Raw genomic sequence first — 24,001 nt, 5'->3', positions numbered from 1 at the left:
TAGTCTACCTGGATCTGAATATGGTTTGAGGAGAGGAGAAAACAAATCCCCCACCATGTTGTATGATTGATCACTGCAGTTTTAGGAGCAAGGTTTTAAAGGAGTTGTTCGCACGCTTTTCCCGCAAAGGGCCAGATGGTGAATACTTCCACTCTGCAGGCCACACAATCTCTGTGGCACCTACTCAAAGCTGCAGGCAGGCAATGTGTAAGTGAATGGATATGGCTGTGTTCCAATAAAACTTTATTTACAAAAACAGGAACTGGGCCACGTTTGACCCTCGGACAGTAGTCGGCCAACTCCTGGTTCACAGAAACACCAAACAGAGGGTACTAGATCCCGAAATTCCTTCATGGACTGTGGCCGAGGCAGGAAGTTATTACCCTTGTACTTTATAATCTAGTTTGAGTGCTTGTAGAACTCCCCACCCCACTCCACCTCACTTCGCGCTCTAGGCTGTCAGTGTCACGTTAGCAGCTACACGGGTGGGTTGGCCACTTTGAGTTCTGCTCTTACTAGAGTCTGGAACGGCCCACGGTTACCAATTCCTGCTAGCGCTCCTCACTTGTCTTACTAGCTACATGCCTTGTTAGGAAGAACCTCTCCCGCTAGGTATGTAATACAAGAAGAACCATTATATTTGGGAGGCTCTAATGTTCAAATGAACAACACTGCATAACCTTATACCTGTTACATAGGGACAGATGGAGGTTCTGAAGTCAAGCAGGTGAGCGCTAACACCTGTTCTTACTCTTTTTGGGGCTGAAACGACCCGTGTTGTGCAAAACATCCCAAGGTTAACAGAGTACCTCTCCAGCGGCAGAAGAAGACTCAGAGCTCCTTTCTGAGGATGGTTTTGACGTTACCCCCAGGGGCCTCACCTACCGTGGAGGGGGCTGTGCACTGCGAGGTAGGACGGCTCTTTTTGTGAGAACAAACAGCACACCTGGCATCTCCTAGTATGCGCACATCTATGTTTTTTCGAAGACATGCTTTTGAGTATAAAATGAACACGAGTTCTGGAGCACCTGGCGTGGCTCAGTTGGTTGAGTATCCGACTTGGGCTCAGGTCATGAACTTGGGGTTTGTGGGTTCGAGCCCCGCGTCGGGCTCTGTGCTGACAGCTCAGAGCCTGGAGCTGCTTTGGATTCTGTGTCTCCCCCTCTCTCTGCCCCTCCCCTGCTTGCCCTCTGTCTTTCTCTCAAAAATTAAATAAATAATAAATTTTTTTTGTTTTTAAATGACCATGAGTTCTCTAGGAGTTACCTGGAAATTCTGCCCTGGAGTTGTGATCCTAGTGGGCAGCTGAGAAAGAAGTGGGCAATCTTTGGGGACCTGCTCATCACTGACCTCTGTAGGCCATGGGTTTCCAAAGTATGGGGCCCGGGAAAATTCCTTGTTGATAAGAAGAAAGTACTGCCCCATTATTTCTATTCCTTTTAATCTACACACGTAGGTTAGGTTGTACTGATTTTAATATATGGATTGATAGTAGCAGACATGTGTATTTATTCTTAAAAATATTGCGGAAATATATGCAAATGCTAGGTCTGTATGGAGGCCACTGCCATCTTGGATGTTGGTTCCAGAGATTGGATGGGCCTGGGAATGTGTATTTCAACAAACAGCGGTAGGAAACCTCCATTTTATTTACTTATTAAAAAACATTTTTTTTAAATTTATTTCTAGGAAAGAGAGAGACAGCGTGAGCAGGGGAGGGTCAGAGAGAGAGGGAGTCACAGACCGAAACAGGCTCCAGGCTCTGAGCTGTCAGCACAGAGCCTGACATGGGGCTTGAACTCATGGATCGCGAGATCGTGACCCGAGCTGAAGTCGGATGCCCAATTGCCTGAGCCACCCGGGTGCCCCGTTTATGTTTTGTTTTTGAGAGAGAGGGAGAGCAAAAGCGAGAGAGAGAGAGAGAGAGAGAGAGAGGGAGAGAGAACACGAGTGGGGGAGGAGCAGATAGGGAGGGAAGCGAGGAACAGAAGCAGGCTCTGTGTTGACAGCAAAGAACTCAATGTGGGACTCGAACCCACAAGCCATGAGATCATGACCTGAGCCGAAGTTGGACGCCTAACTGAATGAACCACCCAGGCGCCCCTAGATACTTTGTAAGTGGGTTGTTGCAAACCAGGGTGAGCTGTGATGTTTATTTTTGTATTTTATTTTTAGAAAAAATTTTTTGATGTTTATTATTGAGACAGAGAGAAACAGAGCATGAATGGGGGAGGGTCAGAGAGAGAGGGAGACACAGAATCTGAAGCAGGCTCCAGGCTCTGAGCGGTCAGCACAAAGCCCGACGCGGGGCTCGAACCCACGAACTGTGAGATCATGACCTGAGCCCAAGTCGGACGCTTAACTGACTGAGCCCCCCAGGTGCCCTGTGAGCTGTGATGTTTAAACAGCCACCGGAAATAGCTGCCTATGGTTCCTGGGCTGTGCTGGGTCTGAAGGAGAACATTCCCGACTCTGCCAAGCAGAGAGGTGGGTAGCATCAAACCTGCCTCCCTCACCCTTAGCCTTAAAACAGGATGGGACGGGATGACGGCAGCAGGTGCCCTCACTGAGTTCTCTGGTCACAGCTAACACGTGCCGAACTCTCCACCCTTTCTGGGACCTGCGTTCCATCTTCTTAAGAACAAAAGGAATTGTGTTTTCTCAACAAGGCTTTAATTTCTCCTCCCAACTGGACCCGTGCTTAAAGTGGTCTCTACTACTCAGAAACCACTTCTGCTTTTATTTCCTGCTTTTTCTTTTCTTTTTTTTTTTGGTGGTACCACTGTCCCCATCTCCCGGATCACCCACACTCTCTGGAGCAACTTTGGTTTTCTTATCCTTCCTCTTCTTTCCCTTCCTGACCAGAGGTCTCTTTCGCTCTCTCGCTTCTGCTTTGGGCCTTTTCCCACTTTGGCCACTCCTTGTGGGGCTTTTTAAAAAATTGTTCATTTATTTATAGGGAGAGAGAGAAAGAGAGAATGAACTGGGGAAGGGCAGAAAGAGAGGGAGAGAGAGAATCCCAAGTAGGTTCTCTGCTATCAGCACAGAGCCCGACACGGGGCTTGAACCCACGAACCGTGAGATCATGACCTGAGCCGACGCCAAGAGTCGGACGCTTAACTGACTGCGCCACCAGGTGGCCCTGCTTGTGGGACCTTTACTGTGTCGCCTCGGACTCCTCTCTGCAGGCCCTCTGTGGTCCTGCATCCAGGTGGCCAGCGTGCTGTCCCTGGACTTGCCATGCTTATCCAGAAGGCCCTGCTGGGCCCTCAGCCTCTTCTGACTTGCCTTTGGACCTAAACCCCACTTCCGAGGGGAGGTGTCTCTCTCTTGATCTTGGCTACACGGTCACAGGCGGACATCACTGCTGCGGCCACTAATGTGCTAGCCACGCACATTGCTACCCCTTGGGTGGCGATGACCACGATCTCATGATTGACTTCGATGTCGCCCTCAGATCCAAGAGCACCTGCGTGATCCGTGCCCCACAGCAGAGTACCCTCCCCGCACTGTCCTTCACAAGCTGCCATTTATGAGAAGGCGGTGGGATTTCCAAAGTAAGCGGCTCGCTGCAGGCATAGCTCTCATCCTGTGGCTGTCGTACGCTCACCGGGCATCAGGCCCGTCATGCGCTGTCACCAGGTGGTCCTTCTCGCTCATGACCCCAGAATCAACCCTCCGAAGTTCCTGCCTCTGACCGCCCACTGCCAGTAACCAACCCAGGTGCACACACAGCGTCGGAATGGAATGCGGGTGCCGGCCTCCCAGCTCACGCACGCCATTCCTAACCTTATGGGGTGATGCTCCTTCCGCGTGCTCTCGCAGATGGTCCGCGCTCGGAGCTGCCTCTTCACTGCAGCGGTCAGTGGCGGCTGCTGGAATTAGGCGCCCAGAATTCCTGGGGCCCCAGAAGGTTGAGTCCCTGCCTTCAGTAGCACTGGGTTTCTAGAGAATTCCTACATACTCTGTCCGCACAATGTTGGGATTTCACCGAGTGAGGGGCTCCTTCTGTGTATTGAACAGTCACTCATCTTCGGATCCAGGACACCACTGTGCCCTGTCTTCTCCACCCAAAGTATTCGTCAGACCCAGGCTGCCGCCTCATGGGAAGAGGGACTGGAAGGCTTGTTGAGAATAATGAACCTGCATCCTTCTCCAGAGGATTCGAACCACAAGAGAGAGGTGTATGTACAGTGCGTCTTCCTTACGCTTTGCTCATCAAAATTCTGGAGCAAGAGGGGCCACTGAGATGTGACCCACCTTGGATTCAGGTTTGCTAAGAAATTCTTCAGCGTGTTGTATTTCTGCTACATCTCCTGGTAACGGCTTCCGCTGCTATTTCTTCTTGTGCTGCTTTGGCAAAATAAATACTTCTTCGTCCTCCGTTTGAGGAAGTCTCCATTTAAAATGTGTTTTTTAAAAACATTTATTTTATTTTTGAGAGAGAGACATAGCACGAGCCAGGGAGGGGCAGAGAGTGGGGGAGACACAGGATCCAAAGCACGTCCCGACGCGGGGCTCGAACCCGTGAACCGTGAGATCATGACCTGAGTTGAAGCCGGACGCTTAATTGACTGAGCCCCCCCCCCCACCCGGCGCCCCGGAAGTTTCCATTTTAACACCTCACTGGAAGCCTAGAGTAGCTGAGGAGTAATCAGCATCCCACCCTGTGCCTCGGTTCTTCAAAGCAATGTCATTGAGTCAGGCTTTGATCTCGTGTAACTGGGTTTGTGGCGGGTGATGTGTGAGTGGCCTCTCAATTATTTTCTCTCCTCTCTGTGTACACACCCGCCCGCGTGCACACACACACATATACACTTGAGCGTATGCACCCATACAACACCGTTTTCCTTACACTCATGCAAGAACGACCGCCTTCTAGTTTATCCAGGCTCTGCTGGCTGTGAGTTCCAATTCTACCTCGAAACCAGACCCAGGGAGGGACTTGCCGTGTGTCTAGCCCTCCCTTGAGAAGCTGGTGGAAAACAGATCACAGAGTACTGAGATAGCGGAGGTCACAGAAGGGCACTGGAAAGAATCCGCACGCGCCTTGTTGATTGAGGAACGCGCCGCGCAGTGTTCAGGCGACGGTCCCGTCTAGCGGTTGGGAGGCTGCATGAGAGCAAGACTAACCTGTCGGCTGTTGGGCCACAGTGTATTTGTGTGGCTCTTGAGCTGGGAATGTTTTTCAAACTTTTGGTGCGCCTGGGTGCTCAGCTGGTCAAGCATCGGACTCTTGGTTTTGTCTGAGATCATGATCTCATGGTTTGTGGGTTGGAGGCCTGCGTCGGGCTCTGTGTGGACAGTGTGGGGCCTGCTTGGGATTCTCTTTCTCTGCCTCTCTCTCTGCACCTCCTACGTGTGCATGTGGTGTCTCTCTCTCTGCCCCTCCTGTGCACACTTTCTCTCTCAAAATAAATAAATAAGCTTAAAAATTATTTTTCACACTTTTAAAAAGTGGTAAAAAACAAAAGAAATAACCACAACAAAAGAGCAATAAAAAAGAATATGTGACAGAGATCTGATGTGCTCCACAGAGCCCGAAATGTGTGCTGCCAGCCCTTGGTGGTAAAAGCTTGCCAACCCCCAAATGACAATAACGTACATGGATTTTGGAAACATAATGCAGGGAAGAAGAAATGTGCTCAGTATAATATGAATGACGTCAAGTTTTACAAAGTACACAAAATAGAACTGTAAGTGGTGTGCGTGCGTGTATCGTAAATGTATAAAATAACATCTGGACACATTCTAAGTCAAGATAGTATTTTCTCTGGGAAGAAGGAATAGGAAATGAATCTGCAGATAAAAAAGGGGATTTCACCTTTATCTGTAATGTTTTATTTCTTGAATAAAAAGGAAGAAGAAAGAAAAAAAGAAAGAAAAAAGAAAATGAGAATATATTTCCTTCCTTCCTTCCTTCCTTCCTTCCTTCCTTCCTTCCTTCCTTCCTTCCTTCCTTCCTTCCTTCCTTCCATCTATCCATCCATCCATCTGTCCATCCATCTGTCCATCCAATGAGACACTTGTCATTGTAAGATGTTCTCCTTAGTTCTGCCCCCAGGACGCTGGCTCAGCACAGAGCTTTATACAGTGTAAATGTTTGATGTTGGAATGTGTAACTTCTTGTTGACCCCACTTACCACTGTCACCAGGATGTAATAACTTCTGCTGCCTTCTCCCCTAATCATCAATTTCTCAAGTTCCTAATTCACGATTAGGCTGAAAACCTTCTCAAAGTACAGACACCAAAGCACAAGAGGATTTGAATGGCATTACCTGTATGTGAATAATTGCTAAGGTTTATGTTGGACTAGTTTCCATGCATAGGAAATATCTGATACATATATCTATTCATTCAATGCTCACATATATTACTCAGCAATATTACATGTATATTACATGTATATTACTAGGCAATATTACATGTATATTACTCGGCAAAACAATTCATTTGTTTATAATAATACTTCATTACAGTACAGCCACTGCTACCAGTCAGTGAAAAAACGTGTGCATCGTGCATTTCTCTACTTACTACGGCTCAGCCTCCAACCACAAATTCTCACGACTGCTCTTGAAAAGGCATGGTACCTACTTTAACCCTGCAAAAGATTATTCCGCACGATGCAGAGAGAAACGAGGCCCTGGGCAGACCAATGACTTAATGTGGCACATTCTTATTAGCCCAAGTTCAGTGGCACTGGCAGGAAGGTTTTCCCATCACCTGGTCTGTGGGTTACGCGGAAGCTCTTTGCGCGTTTCCACAGAGTGGCTGGCGGGGCGAATGTTAAGATGCCCTTTAACAGTAGTTGGAACGCTTTTACATGTAATACTTTCTATTATGCGGACAGAGACCAGGAATGAACGCTTCCTCTGGGACGAATCGTGCCGAGAGATATACGGGGAGCAGTGGCTCCGGTGAAGCTACGTTTATGCACTTGCGTGCACCCTGGATTCGGGCTACTTACAAGCCAAACTGAGGAGAGAGAGGAGCAGGACTGAGGGGACGCTGGGGTGCGGGGCCCACGCGGCGTTGCAGTCCACTTTGGAGTTCTTACAGGAGCACACTTGTACCCTGAGGTCCGTGACGTTCGTCATGGGCGGCTTCCCTGAGTCAGTCACCATGATGGGCAGGTGGTAGTTGGCCTTGTTCAGGTTTTGAAGGAGGCTCACCAGCGCGTGGGTATCTGTGGGAACCAGAGGACCTTCGTGAGGGAGAGTTAGACTTCCCCAAATAAAAGAGTGAGGTTTTGGCCACGAAAACCACACCAAACAGGCACTGCATGTTGGTTCATAACCCCGGGAGTGTTTCAACTTAGATTCATTTGGGCGCCTGGGGGGCTCAGTCGGTTAAGCGTCCAACTTCAGCTCAGGTCATGATCTCGCAGTTCGTGGGTTCGAGCCCCGCGTCGGGCTCTGTGCTGACAGCTCGGAGCCTGGAGCTGCTTCTCATTCTGTGCCTCCTTCCCTCTTTGCTCCTCCCCCACCCACACTCTGTCTCTTCATCTCTTTCAAAAATGAATCAACATTAACAAATTTTTTTAAACTTAAATTCATTAATGGCAAATAAAAACCCAAATTCAGTTCCTCCGTTGTGCTAGCCACACCTCAATGTTGGGCTAGTTTCCATGCATAGGAAATATCTGATACATGTATCTATTCATTTAATGCTCACATTAAATGAACCACGTATAGTGAGTGGCCACAGCGTCAGACTCTGCCGCCTAGAACATTCCACTGCCCAGGGGCCCTGTGGGTCAGTGCTATTCGAGTCTTGTTTCAAAGGGACCCACTTTTGTGAAGCTGACTGCATAGCAAGAACTCCTTCCTGCAAATTCATGGTCCTGATAAAACCATCTTTGCAAAGATCACATTCAACATCTAGACAAACTGATATAAAAATCTACTCTCGTGTCATTACACCCTGCATCTTAAATATATGCAAGTTTTATTTGTCACCTATACTTTAATGCAAGTATAGAAAAAAGACAAGAGACAAAAAAGAAATGATCAGCTCAGAGCATTTTGACTTAAGAATCCAAGTTCAAATAATCAAAATAAATTCTTAGACCAAACCCCCCCCAAACCACCAAACCTCAAACCATCCGTTTATTCTAAATGTGGGCAGGACCCACATGTGTTGCCATGGGGACAGGTTCTATAGCCTACATCTTTCTTTTTTAAAAAATTTTTAATGTTTTTATTTATTTCTGAGAGAGAGAGAGAGAGAGAGAGAGAGAGAAAGAGACAGCATGAGCAGGGGAGGGTCAGAGAGAGAGGGAGACACAGAGTCAGAAGCAGGCTCCAGGCTCCGAGCTGTCAGCACAGAGCGCGACACGGGCCATGAACCCATGAACCATGAGATCATGACCTGAGCCGAAGTTGGACCCTTCACCTACTGAGCCACCCAGGTGCCCTGTAGCCTGCATCTTTATTAGTCCTCAGCTATCACTCTGGATTTGGGTGGGGATTGGCAGCATAATGCCAGCATGGGGACTGAACTTTAGGTCTTTGTTTAGTGGGAATATGTGCCGTGAGGCGGACCTTGGGCAGCGTGCAGAAATGACCACCCCACCTGGCCACTGTTTTTAGCCTCAGACTATTTTCTTTTCAAGTCAGTCAGATGACTAGGGATATATATTACACACACACACACACACACACACACATATCATATATATATATATATATACATATCATAATAATATATAACCTATATATAACATACATAACCTATATATAATATATAACATATATATTATGTATATAACATATATATATACACATACACATTTTTTTTTTGACTGCCTCTTTCTGGGCATGAACAGTGCTAGGTATTAAAAAAAAAAACTTGGACAAGGGAAGGACTGAGAAGTTTCTCTTTTAAATAAACCATGAGGAAGACGTTGTGATGGCACGAAAGCAGGAACAGATGAAGTGTCATCGTGACCAGAAGGAGAAGCAGCAGAAATAACCAATATACGCAGTCACCCTAGTGAGGTGGCGGGTTCATTCTCCCATCTCCCTCGAGTGGACGAGACACTCGAGAAAGTTCCAGCTGGAATTTTCTGGAAAGAGCTGGTGATGGTTACTTAAATCCGCCACAGCCACAAAAACTAGCAAAGGAAGCACCAGCCCCTCAAACAAGACAAAGGCGGTTTTAATTAAAAATAATCAGTGTAACAGAACTCATTCCTTAAAAAGGCAATAAAATAGACAAACAGGCAAATGGAATCAATAACAAGAGGAAGGCACTAATAAAATGAGATATGAGATAAGGCCATTCAATACATATGAGATGTTTTAATAGGAAATTTTATGCGCAATTGTACAACACATTTTCAAAACGTAATGAAATGCGTAATTCCCAATCCCTCTCGAAAAGTCTCGCCCTGGCTGGGTCTGCGGCAGAAGTTCACTATTGCAGACAGACTGTGGGTCAATGGGTGGGTCCTGGTGTTTTACTTTATTGCAGACAAGGGGAACTCAGTAGTGAGCTCGCATTTGCCCGAGGGAGGGGAGCCATCGTGGTGCTGCGGATACAGGGAAAACGGCTCATTCAGCACCCTGGTGTTCCGGCCTTCGGAAGGCAGGTGGGAAGTGCTGGGTCAAGTGCGGAATTCCACCTTCCCACATGGAAAGACTGATAGAAAGGGAGGGGCTCGCAAGTTCATTAGTGAGGGACTGTAGAGATGGGCGGTGACATCGTGGCCGAACGTGAAAGCCACGGTTGTTGCAAAGATGAAGGTCAGTTTGAGGAGGTCTGCAGTGTAAGGTGGACAATGGAGGGTCAGAGGCTAAGACTCTTTAACAAAAAAATTTTTAATGTATACTTATTATTTTGAGAGAGAGAGAGAGAGACAGAGTGTGAGCATGGGAGGGGTAGAGAGAGAAGGAGACACAGAATCCAAAGCCACTCCAGGCTCTGTCAGCACAGAGCCCAACGCGGGGCTCGAACTCGCCAACTGCGAGATCGTGACCTGAGCCAGAGTCTGACGCTTCACCGACTGAGCCACCCAGGAGCCCAGAGGCTAAGACTCTTTAAAGATCGTTACACCAGTGCTTCTTGTTTCTTTCGTCTTCTAGAAGAACAAGCACACCGTGGGAAATCTCTCCAAAGTGCTGGTGAGAGTCAGGGAAAGCACAGATCCCTGAGAGGAGGCACGGCTCAGCCATGACATGTGTGGGGAGAGGCGGAGAGCCCGGCTTCCGAAGGCTGAAGACCGAGTGGGTGAACGGTGCAGTGTATGGTGTGAGATTCACAGTATAGAGTACACGGTAGAGGGCACACAGCATGGAGTGCACAGTGTGAGGTGTGCAGGGTTGGATGCACTGTGCGGAGAATACAGCATAGAGTGTACAGTGACCAGCACAGGTGACCAGCATAGGGTATCCTCTCTACCATGTACACTATCGAAAAGATAAAAGAAACAGAAGAGAAAACTTGGAGGCTTGCATTTTGAAGGAACCGATATGTATTCGTACAGATCGTATTCATCCGCTGGTGGGGAAACTGTCCGCACCGGCAGGGTGTGACTCACTTGAAATCAACCCGGTGAGACCAGGAACGAGGAGGAGGGGGGAAGGGTTATAGGCTTCAAAGCCCAAGGATCCAAAGCTATAGGATGTTTCACCCGACTTACTGTTGATCTTGGACACCTTCCAGACTTTATCGGGAACGCCTTGTTTGTGGATCTCAAATTTGAAAGGGTCTGTGTTTGGGTGAAGGTCCTTATCTGATGCTCCCAAAATGACCACGCTGAGGTTTTTGGCATCATCACAGACTTCGGCCACAGTGGGGTAAATGAAGGGGGCGTTGTCGTTCACGTCCTCCAGAACGATCTGCAAAGTTCCGGTGCCTGTCGCGGGAGGGTTGCCTACGGGGCAAAGAGGGAAGGTGTTAGCGGGCAGCTGGTCGAAGGTCGGAGAGCTGTGTCACCGCGCTTTCCCTCAGTGTGCTGGCCACCTGTATATTGCTAACAGGGTTCGAACAGGACTGAAGGTAATAGCTTCTGTATTTGTATGAAGTCTAGTGGATGAAAGCCTTTTCTCATATATAAAACGTCTGATTTAAATTCTTTAGCTTTTACCCTTAGAATGTGAAGCTTCTAGCACACGAGCCATCCTAACGCATTGAAAGCAAAGAATGGGTCCCGTCCTCGCTTGCCAGATGAAAGCTTTTATCTAAATATCCGAGTGTTCACATGTGCTGTTGGGACAGGGGAGGGTGGAGGCCCCATGAGAGAAGACCGTGTGTTGCATGTACGGAATAGCTCTGCGAGGCAGGACTGGGTAGTTGATGCGAGAGAGGAAGAGCCAGTCTGGGGTTTTCCTCTGTGGGTGAAGTGGGTCTGGGGTGGCGGACGGTGCCACGGGGGGCTGGGCTGGCCGGCCAGGTAGCATAGGACAGATTTTAGAAAGTCAGGTTAGTGACGAGAAACAAAATCGCTAACTGGCTACTGAGACAGTTGGAGAGACCATAATATAATCTTTGGGTCTTTTTTTAAATTTTTAATGTTTATTTATTTTTGAGACAGAGAGAGACAGAGCTTGAGGCAGGGAGGGGCAGAGAGAGAGGGAGACACAGAATCTGAAGCAGGCTCAAGGCTCTGAGCTGTTAGCACAGAGCCCTTCGCGGGGCTTGAATCCACAAACTGTGAGATCATGACCTGAGCTGAAGTCGGATGCTTCACCGACTGAGCCCCTCAGGCACCCCTCTTCTGGTCTTATTTTTAGGCCTTGCATTTTTGATATTTCAGCTACTTCCCTGCCATGTTTTTTATTGTAGGAAACATTATGTCCTAAAAAGCCCTTCTAATCACCTATGTGACAATGTCTTTCACTCAAAGAAAAGAATGTTTCATTTCAATACGACTCAGAGTGACTTTACTTCTTTTTTCCTAAATATATTTTTAATCATCGATGCATTAGAGGTTTTCTCTTGGGACAAACTGTCCGTTAACATTTCCTAATTTCAGTGACAAAAGTTAGATCCAAATTTTCAGGCCACAAATCGTAAGTGTATGGATCTGCCCTATTCAAAAAAGGATTTGGTGCCCCTGTAAAATATGGTACTTGAATTTCATGCACTAGTACTAACCTAATGGTCTGGCTCCGTTTTATTTTTCCTGTCCTCAGATGTACTTCCAAGCCTAGTTTATTTCACCTGCTATTATGTTTATTTCTTGAAATGCACAGTAAGATTAAAGTTGAGTTATGAATCACATGGGGGTTCCAAAGGGTAGTGAATCTTTGAGCCCTAACTGGGGCAGTCAGGGAGCCTCATCCCTCGTCAACCCAGAAGGAGACGACACACTGTCTGGTGACAGCCCCAGGGGACCCAGGGAGGCAGGTGAGAAATGGACTGTAGCAGCTTCGACAAGCTTCGGAGGATCACGAGATGTTCTGTCAACACACAGATTGGTCGTGGCTGAAGCCTTGCCTCCTGGTCCACGTGGCTACACGCAAAGTCATCCAGCACCATCATGGGCTGTTCGCTGCTGCAAAGTATGTGGCCAGATAGCAAGGAGACGCGGCCGGGGTTGTCTGGTAGGACATGGGGCCTTGGCTTTCATGACGAGCTGCTTGTACTGATTCTACGGACCACACGGAGTCACCAGAGGCTTTTCAGAGAGGCGGTGGGACATGTGCTCTGACTGACTTATAGAAACACGCACGATACTGCCAGGAGATGCTGGACATGGGAGGCAAGGAGACCAGCAGTAGATGGAGTCACGACGTGGGCAGTCTGAATAAGGAAGAAATGTCTTGTTGGGCACGTGGGTGGTGGTCCAGTCACGTAAGTGTCCGACTCTTGATTTCAGCTCAAGTCATGATCTCACGGTTTGTGGGTCTGAGCTCCGCGTCGGGCTCTGTGTTCAGTGTGGAGCCTGCTTGGGATTTTCCCTCTCCCTCTTTCTCTGCAGCTCCCTCACTCATGCTCTCTCTCAAAAATAAATAAACATTGAAAAGGGAAGAAAGAAAGACATGTCTTGGTGATCACGCACTCAGATGAGGCTGCTCGAAGAAAAGCAGAAGGTGGTGGGGAGTGCAAAGACATGAGTTCGGCTCTGATTGTGCGAACAGGCCCCCCAAATTCAGTGCGTCCGTGGAAAAGTGCATGGAGCGTAGGAGACATGCCAGCGCTGGGTAACGATTGAGGACTTGTCAGCAATAGATGCTTTGAAATGGTTCTAGCCAATCAGGCTACACAACGTGACAGTGTGGAATGGCCGAGGGGTGAAGGCTGAGGAAACCCCAGAGTTTAAAGAGCAGGTGGTGGTTTGCAAAAGACAGAGGGGACGTGAATTGGAAAGGGAGGGAGGCAACAGACGGCAGAGAAATGTGTTGTGATGCCCCAGAGGATAAGGGGTAGAGAGGAGCCATGGGATTTTGCAAGGAGAAGGTGACTGGTGACTTCTTTCTGAGAGGCTTCCACTAACGGAAGAGATAGCTTGAAGGAAGCTGAGCAGTGAGTCAGGAAGAAGTGAGAATAGATACCTATTTTTTTTTTAAGTTTTTAAATTTATTTCTGAGAGAGAGAGAGACAGCGTGATCAGGGGAGGCTCAGAGAGAGAGGGAGACACAGAATCCGAAACAGGCTCCAGGCTCTAAGCTGTCAGCACAGAGCCTGACGCGGGGCTCGAACTCATGAACTGTGAGATCATGACCTGAGCCGAAGTCAGACGCTCAACCGACTGAACCCCCCAGGCACCTGGAAAATAGATACCTTTTTAGTAGGGCTGCCGGAAATTTAAATATATCAACACCCAAGGACAGTTGTAGAATAAACATTCCAATAAATAGCTGCTAATGTCAAAACGCGAACGTGATTCATCAGCAGAAGGATGGCTATTTCTAATGGTGGCACATCAACACTTTTTTTGGAGCAAGAACGCAAAAGAAATGCATAATTACTTTGAGGCTGGTTTTCCACTGTCAGCTTTAGTCATTTTGGTTGAATTTCTTTATTGAAAATTCTTTTTCTTTTTTTAAAATTGAATAATTGAATATCTCAGAGGAATCCATTATATATATTTTTTGCTCCGAATATATTATAAAGTGCCGTGATTTGGTAGAATGGATGAGAAGGCATTAGGAGTATTTGAAATATGGCTGAAAGAATTGGCCTTCGTGAACTTAATTATACGACTGTCTTTGCTTCTCTGTGTATTACTCCAAGGCCAGACCAGTGATGTCTTCTTCCAAAGTCAAGTAAAATGAGCTTGTTTTATTTTATTTTATTTTATTTTATTATTTTTTAATTTTTTATTAATCAGGTGAAGACTGGACTCTCAAACTCCTCAGAGAAAAGAGTCTCTCCCAGGTTACATGTGCCAGAAGGAGGAAAAGCACCATCCAAAATTCTGATGTAATTTAAAATGTAATGACTCCTCTCAAGCCCATTTGGCTCTAAAAGCTCCAGGGGCCCAGGAAATATGGGAGCTTCTGGGTTTCGGCAAAAATCCCTGTCTCCTCCTCATCCCTTTCCACCAGCTGTCGCCAGTCCCCAACAGACTACTCTGCGTGACCAATGTCAGCCCCAAAGCATGGTTGAGACTGTGCCCTCTTCCGTGGAGTTTCGACTTCAATAGGGAAAAAGCCTCAATTGGAGCAAAACTCCCAGGATATGGAGCTAGAACTATGATCCCTCCTCCTTGCAGGTCCCCCTCCCCCATAGAGGAGCCCATGTTCTCAGGGTTGCCGCTTTAAGGGTCAGAGGGCATCCAGCCTCTGGAGGGACTGTCTGTGAGGCTCTCGTCCTCATAGGGCAGGAGACAGAAGGGCCCCTGAGAGGTGGACCATTCCTGGCAGTGGATTTTAAGTGGAATGGGAGGTGGGTCCCCCTTTGGGAATTTGGTGAAGGCCATGGTCCTTCTTCCAGAGAAAGGCACCCACATCACACTGCAGGTGCTGCAGACCTTGTAAGGATAGCTGAGTGCTCGGTGTAAGTTCAACAGCTGGTCTGGGACACTTTTGTTAATAAGTATTTTTATTTTACTTTACTATTTTATTTTACTTTACTTTACTTTATTTTATTTTATTTTATTCAGAATCCTGACCAAACAGGATTTCCACTTTAGCCAAAAAATACTTAGAGTTTTCTGATAGGGTCCATTATTTAGATGCCATATATACATACATGTGTGTGTGTGTGTGTGTGTGTGTGTATATAAAATAATGCCATCTCACATATATATATATACACACACACGCGCGCGCACACATACACACACACACTTTATATCTCTTTATATCTTGTTGGTAAGAGACACAACTAAAAACAAAGTGTAATCCTAATTAAAATATATGTAATTAGGGGCGCCTGGGTGGCTCAGTCGGTTAAGCGTCTGACTCCGGCTCAGGTCATGATCTTACGGTTCCTGGGTTCAAGCCCCGCGTCGGGCTCTGTGCTGACAGCTAGCTCAGAGCCTGGAGCCTGTTTCAGATTCTGTATCTCCCTCTCTCTCTGACCCTCCCCTGCTCATCCTGTCTCTCTCTCTCAGAAAAAAAAAAAAACATTAAAAAATAAATAGATATAATTAGAAAAATATTAGAAAGAAATATACCAAACCTAGTGATTTTTGCTCCAGGTAACTAACATTAAAATAATACTTTAAAATTTTTTCTTTACAATAAGTAGGTCCACTGTAATAATCAGAAACAGAAATGTGAATTCAAAAGTTATACAGGGGCTTAAAAATATGTTGCCAATTCTACTTTCTTTTCTCTCACTCCTTTGTTTTTATGATGAATTGACATTTGGTATATTTACAGGGTTGGGCTTTACCACTACCACCTAATTTTAGAACCTTTCCCTCACCCTGAAAAGGAAGGTGGGACCCATTTGTCCTAACTCTTTGTACCTACTTCCAGTTCTAGGCAACTACTGATCTATTTTATTTCTCTATGGATTCGTGTTTTCTGGACATTTCTATAAATGGAATCATAGAGTAAGTGGCCTTCCCTGTCTGGATTCTTTCACCTGGTATCATGTTTTTGAAGTTCATGCATGTTGTCCCATGAATCACTTCTGTTTTATGGCTGATTGATGCCGCATTCCAACGCCAGACCATGTTTTGCTGGACATTTGGGTTGTCTGAACTCTTGGTCTGTTATGAATCATGTTGCTGTGAACATGTGCATAGAAGGGAAGTTTTCACATGCTGCAAGGCTCCAAATGCATGTCCTCAGCAGCGTCACCTTGGAAGAGCAGGGTCCCTGTCTCACCACATGGGGACGGGCTGGCTTCATATGCACAGAGCACTAGGATCTGAACAAGAACTTTCAGAGGCATCTCTGCAAAGTACAGGGAAGTAGTAGATTTTTCTAGTCACTGATCTCCCATCGTCCCCGAGCTGGGTCTAGAGGCAGACAGCATGGCCCCTACCTTGGGATTCATGAGTGTAAGTGATTTTAAACAGAGAATAGTGTGCAAAGTGAGTTTGCCTACATGAAGAATAAAATGCAGGAAGAGAGAGAGAGAGGAGAGAAAAGCAGGAAGCTCAATCCTGAGCCCCACGGGCTCTGGGCATCGGCCTGTTCTCTGGGCTAGTATATAACAGGCACTCAGTAGATTTTTGAGTTAACTTAGGTTGACCTGAAAGAGCTAATGACGAATTGCTCTTTGCATACACGTAACACATATGGTTACATTTCCATCTCTATCTTGTTTCTGTCCTGGGAACTCTAGCGACCCTGTCTATATTCCAGCCCTCCCTCATCCCATTTAGGGGAGAAAAAAAGAGTGCATGGGATGGGGGTCTATGAAAACGGGCTCATGCTAGTCCATGCCAGGGTCAAGGAGAGAGACCTCAGATCATGTGTCAAGAAGCTTGAGGACCCAGTTTTGGGAGGAACATCAGGAAGATGGGTCGATTTAAGAGGAGCCCAAGTTCAGATGTGGGCTTTTGGGAGAAGGAAGGCACCCTGGCTAGTTTCTGAGGCTTCTTTTCAGGGACAAGAGGCACGTGTGTGGCCATCTACTCCGTCCAAGTTCTGTCTGTGTTCCTGGGCGTCTGCTGAACTTTCACTAAGCAGCTCTGAGCAAATACATGCCATGTCTATTTCTTCATACGAATAGGGTTCTACGCGTACCTTCACCTTTGCTTAAAAGTGAGAGTGAACGACACTTCTTCTAGATAAGATGATCCTTTGTATTGTTTTGTTCAGGCGATGTTGTATTTGCGATGTCTTCGCACTAGCACTGTTTCCAAATCTGTTTTGGGCTGTGCCCCTTAAGCCAAGCATCTCGTCACCTTCAAATCCACGGGCATTTAAAAAATTGCTCTGTTAACGCAGAGCTTGCCAATTTCATTTTACATTCTGAAAAATGTAATAGTAAACCCACCCAAAACCTGGTCAGAAAACAGATTTGTAAAATACAATGGCAGGGGGGCGTCTGGGTGGCTCAGTCGGTTAAGCGTCCGACTTTGGCTCGGGTCATGATCTCACAGTTTGTGGGTTCAAGCCCCACGTTGGGCTCTGTGCTGACAGCTCAGAGCCTGGAGCCTGTTTCAGATTCTGTGTCTCCCTCTTTCTGACCCTCCCCTGCTCACACTGTCTCTCTCTCAGAAATAAATAAATTAAAAAAAAAAAATACAATGGCAGGTTTCCTGTAATGCTTAGCATGGGCCTGAGGCAATGATCCACCTAACTCAACCCTAAACATTCTCGCAGAGGAGACGGTAATCTGGCGTCTGAGCTGGCTGTAAGGAATTCAACAGTTTGGCTCTTGGTTTGTTGTCATTTTACCAACTTTAGAGAAAAGGAAAAAAAGGGAAGAGGGGATTTGGAGGCCCTGGTTAAACAGGACTGCCTCGTTTTATTCAGTCAGTCAGCAGTCATGTACTGGGAACTCTGACCCGTGAGTGCCTGGCTGGATCATGGGAGTGGGTGGGTGGGATTGTTCTGGAAGGAGGAAATCATGGGGCTGTTTTGTGGGATGAAGTTCAAAGACTCGAGAGCAGGAGAATGGCTTTGATAAAGGCAGATAATGTCGCAGGCATGAGAGGAGGGGACTTGCATCAGGTGGGAGGGCACAGGAAGATCAGCTGGGCGCCAGCACTGGCTGGGTGCGGGGGCAGGGGCTGGACTCGGGCGCAGGGCTAGGGGGTGATGGGGTAGGGGCATCGGGGGGATGGGTTCTGGCAGGGGTGGGGGGCTGTGCAGCTGGCTTTGCTATTCCCCGAAGTGGGAAATGGGGACTACAGAGGAGAACTAGCTAAGACGGTAAGAGGATGGACTGAGCTGGCAAAGGCGCCCCCTGCAGGCAGCAGTATTTTAATGCCCAGATCTGTTTCTTTCCCCAACGAATGTGGGAAAACATTGTGCTTAAGACAGTTGATTTGGCTGCTCAACATGGAAATGTCCTTCTGTCGGGTAGATGAATCTCCCTTAAATCTTAAATCTCCCCATTCAGGCAGAGCCATGTGGAAGGCGGCGTGTTCTGGCCAATTTTCTGATTTGGAGCCCTACTGAGTGGAGGGCTCTGTGGCCCACCCTTTCCTGGAAAAATGCTCAGACCGCCACCACGGTGGTCGTCAGGTGGCATTTCCTACTTGGCCTCAGACACGGATGATTCTGTACTGATAAGTTTAGCAAATCAGTCCGTAACTCAGTCCAAGTCCATGGACTTAAACATCTGTTAGGTGTTTACTAGACGGCAGGAATTTTGCTCTCATGATTTCCAGTCCTTATAACAAACCAGCAGGTGGGGAAACTGAGGCTGAGGGAAGCCTACGTCTCCCACTGGTGGCGGTCCATCGAGGTTGGGGGGCTGGCTTGTTTCCAGGCATAGCAGGGCACTGGGCCACCAGTCTCTCCACAGACGAGGCATGCTGTCACTAAGTGGCTCTGGTCGCCATCTCTCTGTTACCACATCTCAGGACTATTTTATTGGGCCATTTTGTCAGTGACAAGATTGTAGCTAGTATTTTCAACGTGATTGATATTTTACTGGTACTTGAAATTACGAGGAACGATGGCTGGGTCTTCAATTTATTTTTCTTCCTCAATGACAGTAACAGCTGAGATAAGGGGTGTGAAACTGGCTTAATTGGGTTGCCGTCATACCTAATGGCTTGATTTTATCCAAAACAGCATATTTTAAGTAGAATTAACCTAAAGGATCTCACCAGATCCCCCCATGCAATCTACAGGTTGGTGGACGTACAAAGAGAGGATGATTATGCATCGAGGCACCTGTCTGAAGCTCAGGCCTCCTCACCCCTGGTTGGAAGCTGCTGTTATTTGGTAGTTATTTTCCTATGGGGCCGAATGACATTTTTTTTCTCTTTTAATCAATCTAAATGTACTTTGCACAATATTTCAATTTTGAGTCAACTGGCATTATCAGCACATCTATTATACAGGGGGCCGAGGGAAAAGGCAGGTTGGGACATGATATATCTTCGCCCACGAAAAATCATTATCTCAGTGTATTCCATTTTAATCTTACAGCTGTTCTGCCTGGTTCTATATCTGTGTCTTCTTGGGAACCCACATCGCATTTTTCACTGGCAGACTCAAATCCACTTTACACGAGTCGCTAAGTCATGAGAACGTGCGGCCAAATTTAGTGATAATTTGGCTTGTTTTTACGCTATCATTCCCCTATTCTTCAAAATGAAAATGGATGGGGAACGGGACATTCTGATAATCATATAAAGACTTAATACAGATGCTAGAGATAGGATGGGCTTCCTGGCTTGAACTGTCTCATATGTGCTGAGCTCTATGAAGAACCAGAAATGATTCCCGCCTCCCCCCCCGCCCCTTTTTCTTTAAACTCTGCATAGTGTGGGTGCTGGGAGCAACGGCACTTGGGCTTTACTGAAACAAATTATTTGCCTTTGATGTTTGGAGTCACAATTTATTTCTTTTCTCAGGGCAGAAAAGCCATTCAATAGCCATCAAGGAACGCTGAGCCCTGTACAATTTCAGAACAGAAGGAAGGGATAAAGATGAGGTTATAGGTAAGAGGGAGGTAGAAGGGCTAGCCTAGCAGAATTCGGAGCCAAAGGCGGTAAGCTAGGAATCAGCCTCCCCCCCCGGCTCCCCGACCATCCCCATGCGATTCTAGAGCTCTTAGGAGAAATTGCTTGTGACAATTTTCAGCCCACATAAGACGGTAAGACTAACATTTGACCTTTCTGGTGATTACCTGAGCAGGAGCGACAATCACACAGGGATTTACCCAGTGCTAATTGCTGCTGCTTTGCCTCAGTGTCAGCACATTCTCTGAAGGGATGCCCTCTTACTGCATTCCAGAATGTTCTCTCTCCATCTTGGTGTTTTCCTTAACAGTTATTCTCCCCCCCCCCCGCCCCCCCGCCCCCTTAAAGGCAGGCTAGCAATTTTGTATTCGTTGAAGTCTTTAACAGAAGAGTTCGTATACTCTGACGGCACTACCTTAACCTTTTCAGAAAATCTGGACCACAGAAGGTAAATGATGATATTCATCTCCAAAGATAAAATGCTTGCCAACGTGAAAGGTCATGCCTTATTAATCTATAGGATTAAGGGCTTTATTCTTCCAATCACTTAACTACAGCTGGTTCTGCTTTAGCAAAACAGAAGCATTTCACTTATAATTTAGGAACCATGTTGTTAGGTCATCTGTAACTCATTAAAATTGATGAGAGTTTATGAAAAGTGCCTTGTACATCCTTGACTGTTCTGTGGGTTGGAACCTAGCCTTTATCCATGGGGAGGGACTAAAGTGCCTTTCTTCCCCATGGACATGGTCAATATCACCATGAAGCATGATTCCAGAATCCATCTAGATTGGCTTTGGGGCTCCAGTCAAAGGTCCAAAGAGCTTTTCATTGCTGTTAACCCCAGAACAGGGGTTCCAGCCCTGTTTCTGACTGTAGTTTTATATTCCTCCATCCTGATCTCATAGTCTCTAGTCTCTGAGAGTTACCTACAGGAAAATTCTCTTGTGGTGCTGCCTTGTCATTGTCCTCAACTGGACCAGCAGAGCTGTGTGTAGTAAGTTAAGATGGTAGCACGTCTGCCTTTTGCAAAGTATTGTGTGGACCTGGGAATGTGAGCTCTGCTCGGTTCCCTCTGCAGGCATCCTGCCACTCATCATTCCTGGAGTATAAGCCCATCAGCAGCTGAGACTGTTCCTTCTATAGAATGGTAGGATGTTGAGAGTCTATCTCTAGGGGAAACAGGTGCTTGGAGGATGCATGAATGGTTACAGCTCTCCCGGGGAAGGTGCCATAGACCAAGTACACACTGTCTGTGTTGTCATGCATTTTTTTTGGGGGGGTGTAAGTTTTAATTGAAATATTAGGTACACTCGTATTTCTATAAATACACAGCTTAAAGGGTTTTCACAGTCTGAACATACCCACGTAGTCCAATAATATAGGATCAAGAAAGACATCCACCAGGGAATCTAGCAGTGATGCTTGGCTCTGCTTGTATTTGAGCTTTCTACTCATGGAATCATTCAGGATGTGGATTATGATCTGGCCTCATTTGGTTCAAGATTAGGTTTGTGAGATCCATCCACATTGCTGTGAATAGTTGCAGATCATTCCTTCTCAGTGTTGTACAGGCTCAATTGTGTCAATGACCCCACTTTACTTACTGTATTCTTATTGGGCATTTGACTAGTTTTCAGTTTGGGGGCTATTATGAATAGTGCTGTTATTAACATTCTGCCATGTGCATTTTGGTGAACTCGTACCCACATTTCTGTTGGATATATAGCTAGGCATGTCATTCCTGGATCGTAGGGTGTACACAGGTTCAGTCTTGGTTGATACTTTCAGTTTCCACAGTGTTTGTACCAAGTTGCACTTCCACCAGCTGGGTAGGAGGACTCTGATGATTTCACATCCTTGCCAACACCCAGAATGTTCCATCTGACCAGTTCAGCTCTTTGTAGTTGGGTCTCAGTATTGCATTTCTTTTGTTTTGTTTTGTTTTTTTTAGTGTTTATTTATTTTTGAGAGAGAGAGAGACAGAGCATGAGTGGGGGAGGAGCAGAGAGAGAGAGGGAGACACAGAATCTGAAGCAGGCTCCAGGTTCTGAGCTGTCAACACAGAGCCCGACACGGGGCTCAAATTCACAAACAGCAAGATCATGACCTGAGCCGAAGTCAGCGCTCAACCCACTGAGCCACCCAGGTGCTCCTTGTTTCATTTTATCTCTTTGATTGATTTGTATTTTAATTTATATCTGCATAATTTAATTTTTATTTCTTTGGTTAATGAAGTTGTGCAACTCTTCTGTGTTTATTGGCATTTGTATATCCTCTGTTGTGAAGTACCCATTCAAGTTCCTTCCCTATTCTGCGTTGGGTTGTGTCTTTTGCTTACAGATGATAGGATTTCTTTGTATTGTAAATATGTTCTCTGGGAGCTACCTTTTTACTTTCTTAATGATATCCTTTGATGAAGTGAAATTCTTAATTTTAACATCATCTCCCTTTTTTACCATTTGGTTGTGAATGCTTTTGTGTCCTGCTTAAAAATCTTTGCCTATGTCAAGGAGACTGATATGTTTTTCTCTAAAAGATGTATTATTTTGCCTTCCATGTTTTGGCCTGTAATATATTGAGAACTCATTACTGTATATTGTCTAAGAGAAGAGTCAGGATACACTTTTGTTTTTCATATGTGTATTCAGTTGAGCCAGCATGCTTTCTTGTCTGCAACTACCATGTCCTTGTCACAAACAGGGATTGTGTGTGGGTGGATCTGCTTCTAAACTCTGTATTCTACTTCACCGGTCAGTATTTTCTCTTTGTGCAAACACCAACGTAATTGTAATTAATATTATTTTCTAATAGGTTTGAATATATAATAGTGTAAATTTGCTAATTTATTCTTCAAGGTCACCTTGGCTAATTTTAGCCTCCTTATATTTCCATATGAATTTTACAATTCATTTCTTCTCTTTTACTTCAAAACAAAGACCTGGGATTCTGCTTGTATCACGTTGACTCCTTTAGATCAGTTTGGAGAGAATTTACATTTCAATAGCATTGAGACTTCCAATCCATGAACATGGTATGCCTCTCTATTTAATAGGATTAAAAATTCTCTTAGCAGTGAATTTTAGTTTTCGATACAGAGTCTTTCCACTGTGTCCTCACATAGCAGGGGTGGGGGCAAAGGAGCTCTCTGGGGTCTCTTTTAGAAGAGTGTTAATCCCACTCATCTGCTTCGATCTGCATGACCTGAGCACCTCCCAGGTCATCCCAACCTCCAGGCCATCACATGAGGGATTAGGTTTCAGCCTATGAATTTTGGAAGGGCAAAAACCTTCAGTCTATAGCACCAGCCGTCCCATACTCCAACGCTTTGTATCTTTAAAACCTGGCAAGTGTCTTAAGGAGAGAATGGCTGTATGTTTAATGTGGGTTTGCTTCTGCTGTGAGGGCTTTTTTTCCGTGAGACCCCAGGAGATTTCACCCCACCCTTTACAGGGCATTTGTCCATGAGATAAAGCAGCTGGGTGTTTAAGGGCCCTCAGGTTTTCACTTTGTCACATCAACTCCATTGTGACTGTTATGAGCATTTCGGGTTTATTTCCCTTCATGCTGGGCCCTCCATTTGGGTCAAGCCTGACCCTCACTCAGGGAGAAGGAATGGCTTGCTGTCTTACAGTTTTTAAAGAATGATTCTTCCCCTTTGGTATTTTCATTGATTGAGGATTCATGGCTTTTGCAGCTCTTGGATGCCTTTACAATGAAATATTTTTGGGGGCATCTGGGTGGCTCAGTTGGTTAAGTATCTGACTTTGACTCAGGTCATGATCTCACAGTTTGTGAGTTCAAGCCCTGCCTTGGGCTCTGTGCTGACAGCTCAAAGCCTGGAGCCTGCTTCAGATTCTGTGTCTGCCTCTCTCTCTGCCCCTCCCCTGCTCACTTGCACTCTCTCTCAAAAATAAATAAACATTAAAAAAAACCCAGAAAGACTTTTGTAATCCATCCTGGTTTTCCTAGGTTTTGCACTGGGAACATTAGTCCTATTA

General features: G+C 46.2%; 1 protein-coding gene and 1 pseudogene across 1 annotated transcript in view; both read right to left on the bottom strand.

Annotated features, from left to right (window-relative positions):
• The window catches only part of CDH13 (cadherin 13), a 1,034,982-nt gene that overhangs the window by 4,559 nt on the left and 1,006,422 nt on the right, over nt 1–24,001 (bottom strand). Inside the window, exons 12-13 of the mRNA XM_039227348.1 lie at nt 10,647–10,880; nt 6,972–7,190 (exon numbers count right to left, since the gene is read on the bottom strand). Of these exons, the coding sequence (XP_039083279.1) occupies nt 6,972–7,190; nt 10,647–10,880 (453 nt within the window). The remainder of the gene's footprint in view (nt 1–6,971; nt 7,191–10,646; nt 10,881–24,001) is intronic.
• Nucleotides 2,519–4,861, bottom strand: LOC120228078 (annotated as a pseudogene).

Source organism: Hyaena hyaena, unplaced genomic scaffold (genome assembly GCF_003009895.1).
Source record: "Hyaena hyaena isolate Hyena2069 unplaced genomic scaffold, ASM300989v1 scaffold_1, whole genome shotgun sequence".
Taxonomy (NCBI): domain Eukaryota; kingdom Metazoa; phylum Chordata; class Mammalia; order Carnivora; family Hyaenidae; genus Hyaena; species Hyaena hyaena.
This window is presented reverse-complemented; position numbering and strand designations above follow the sequence as displayed.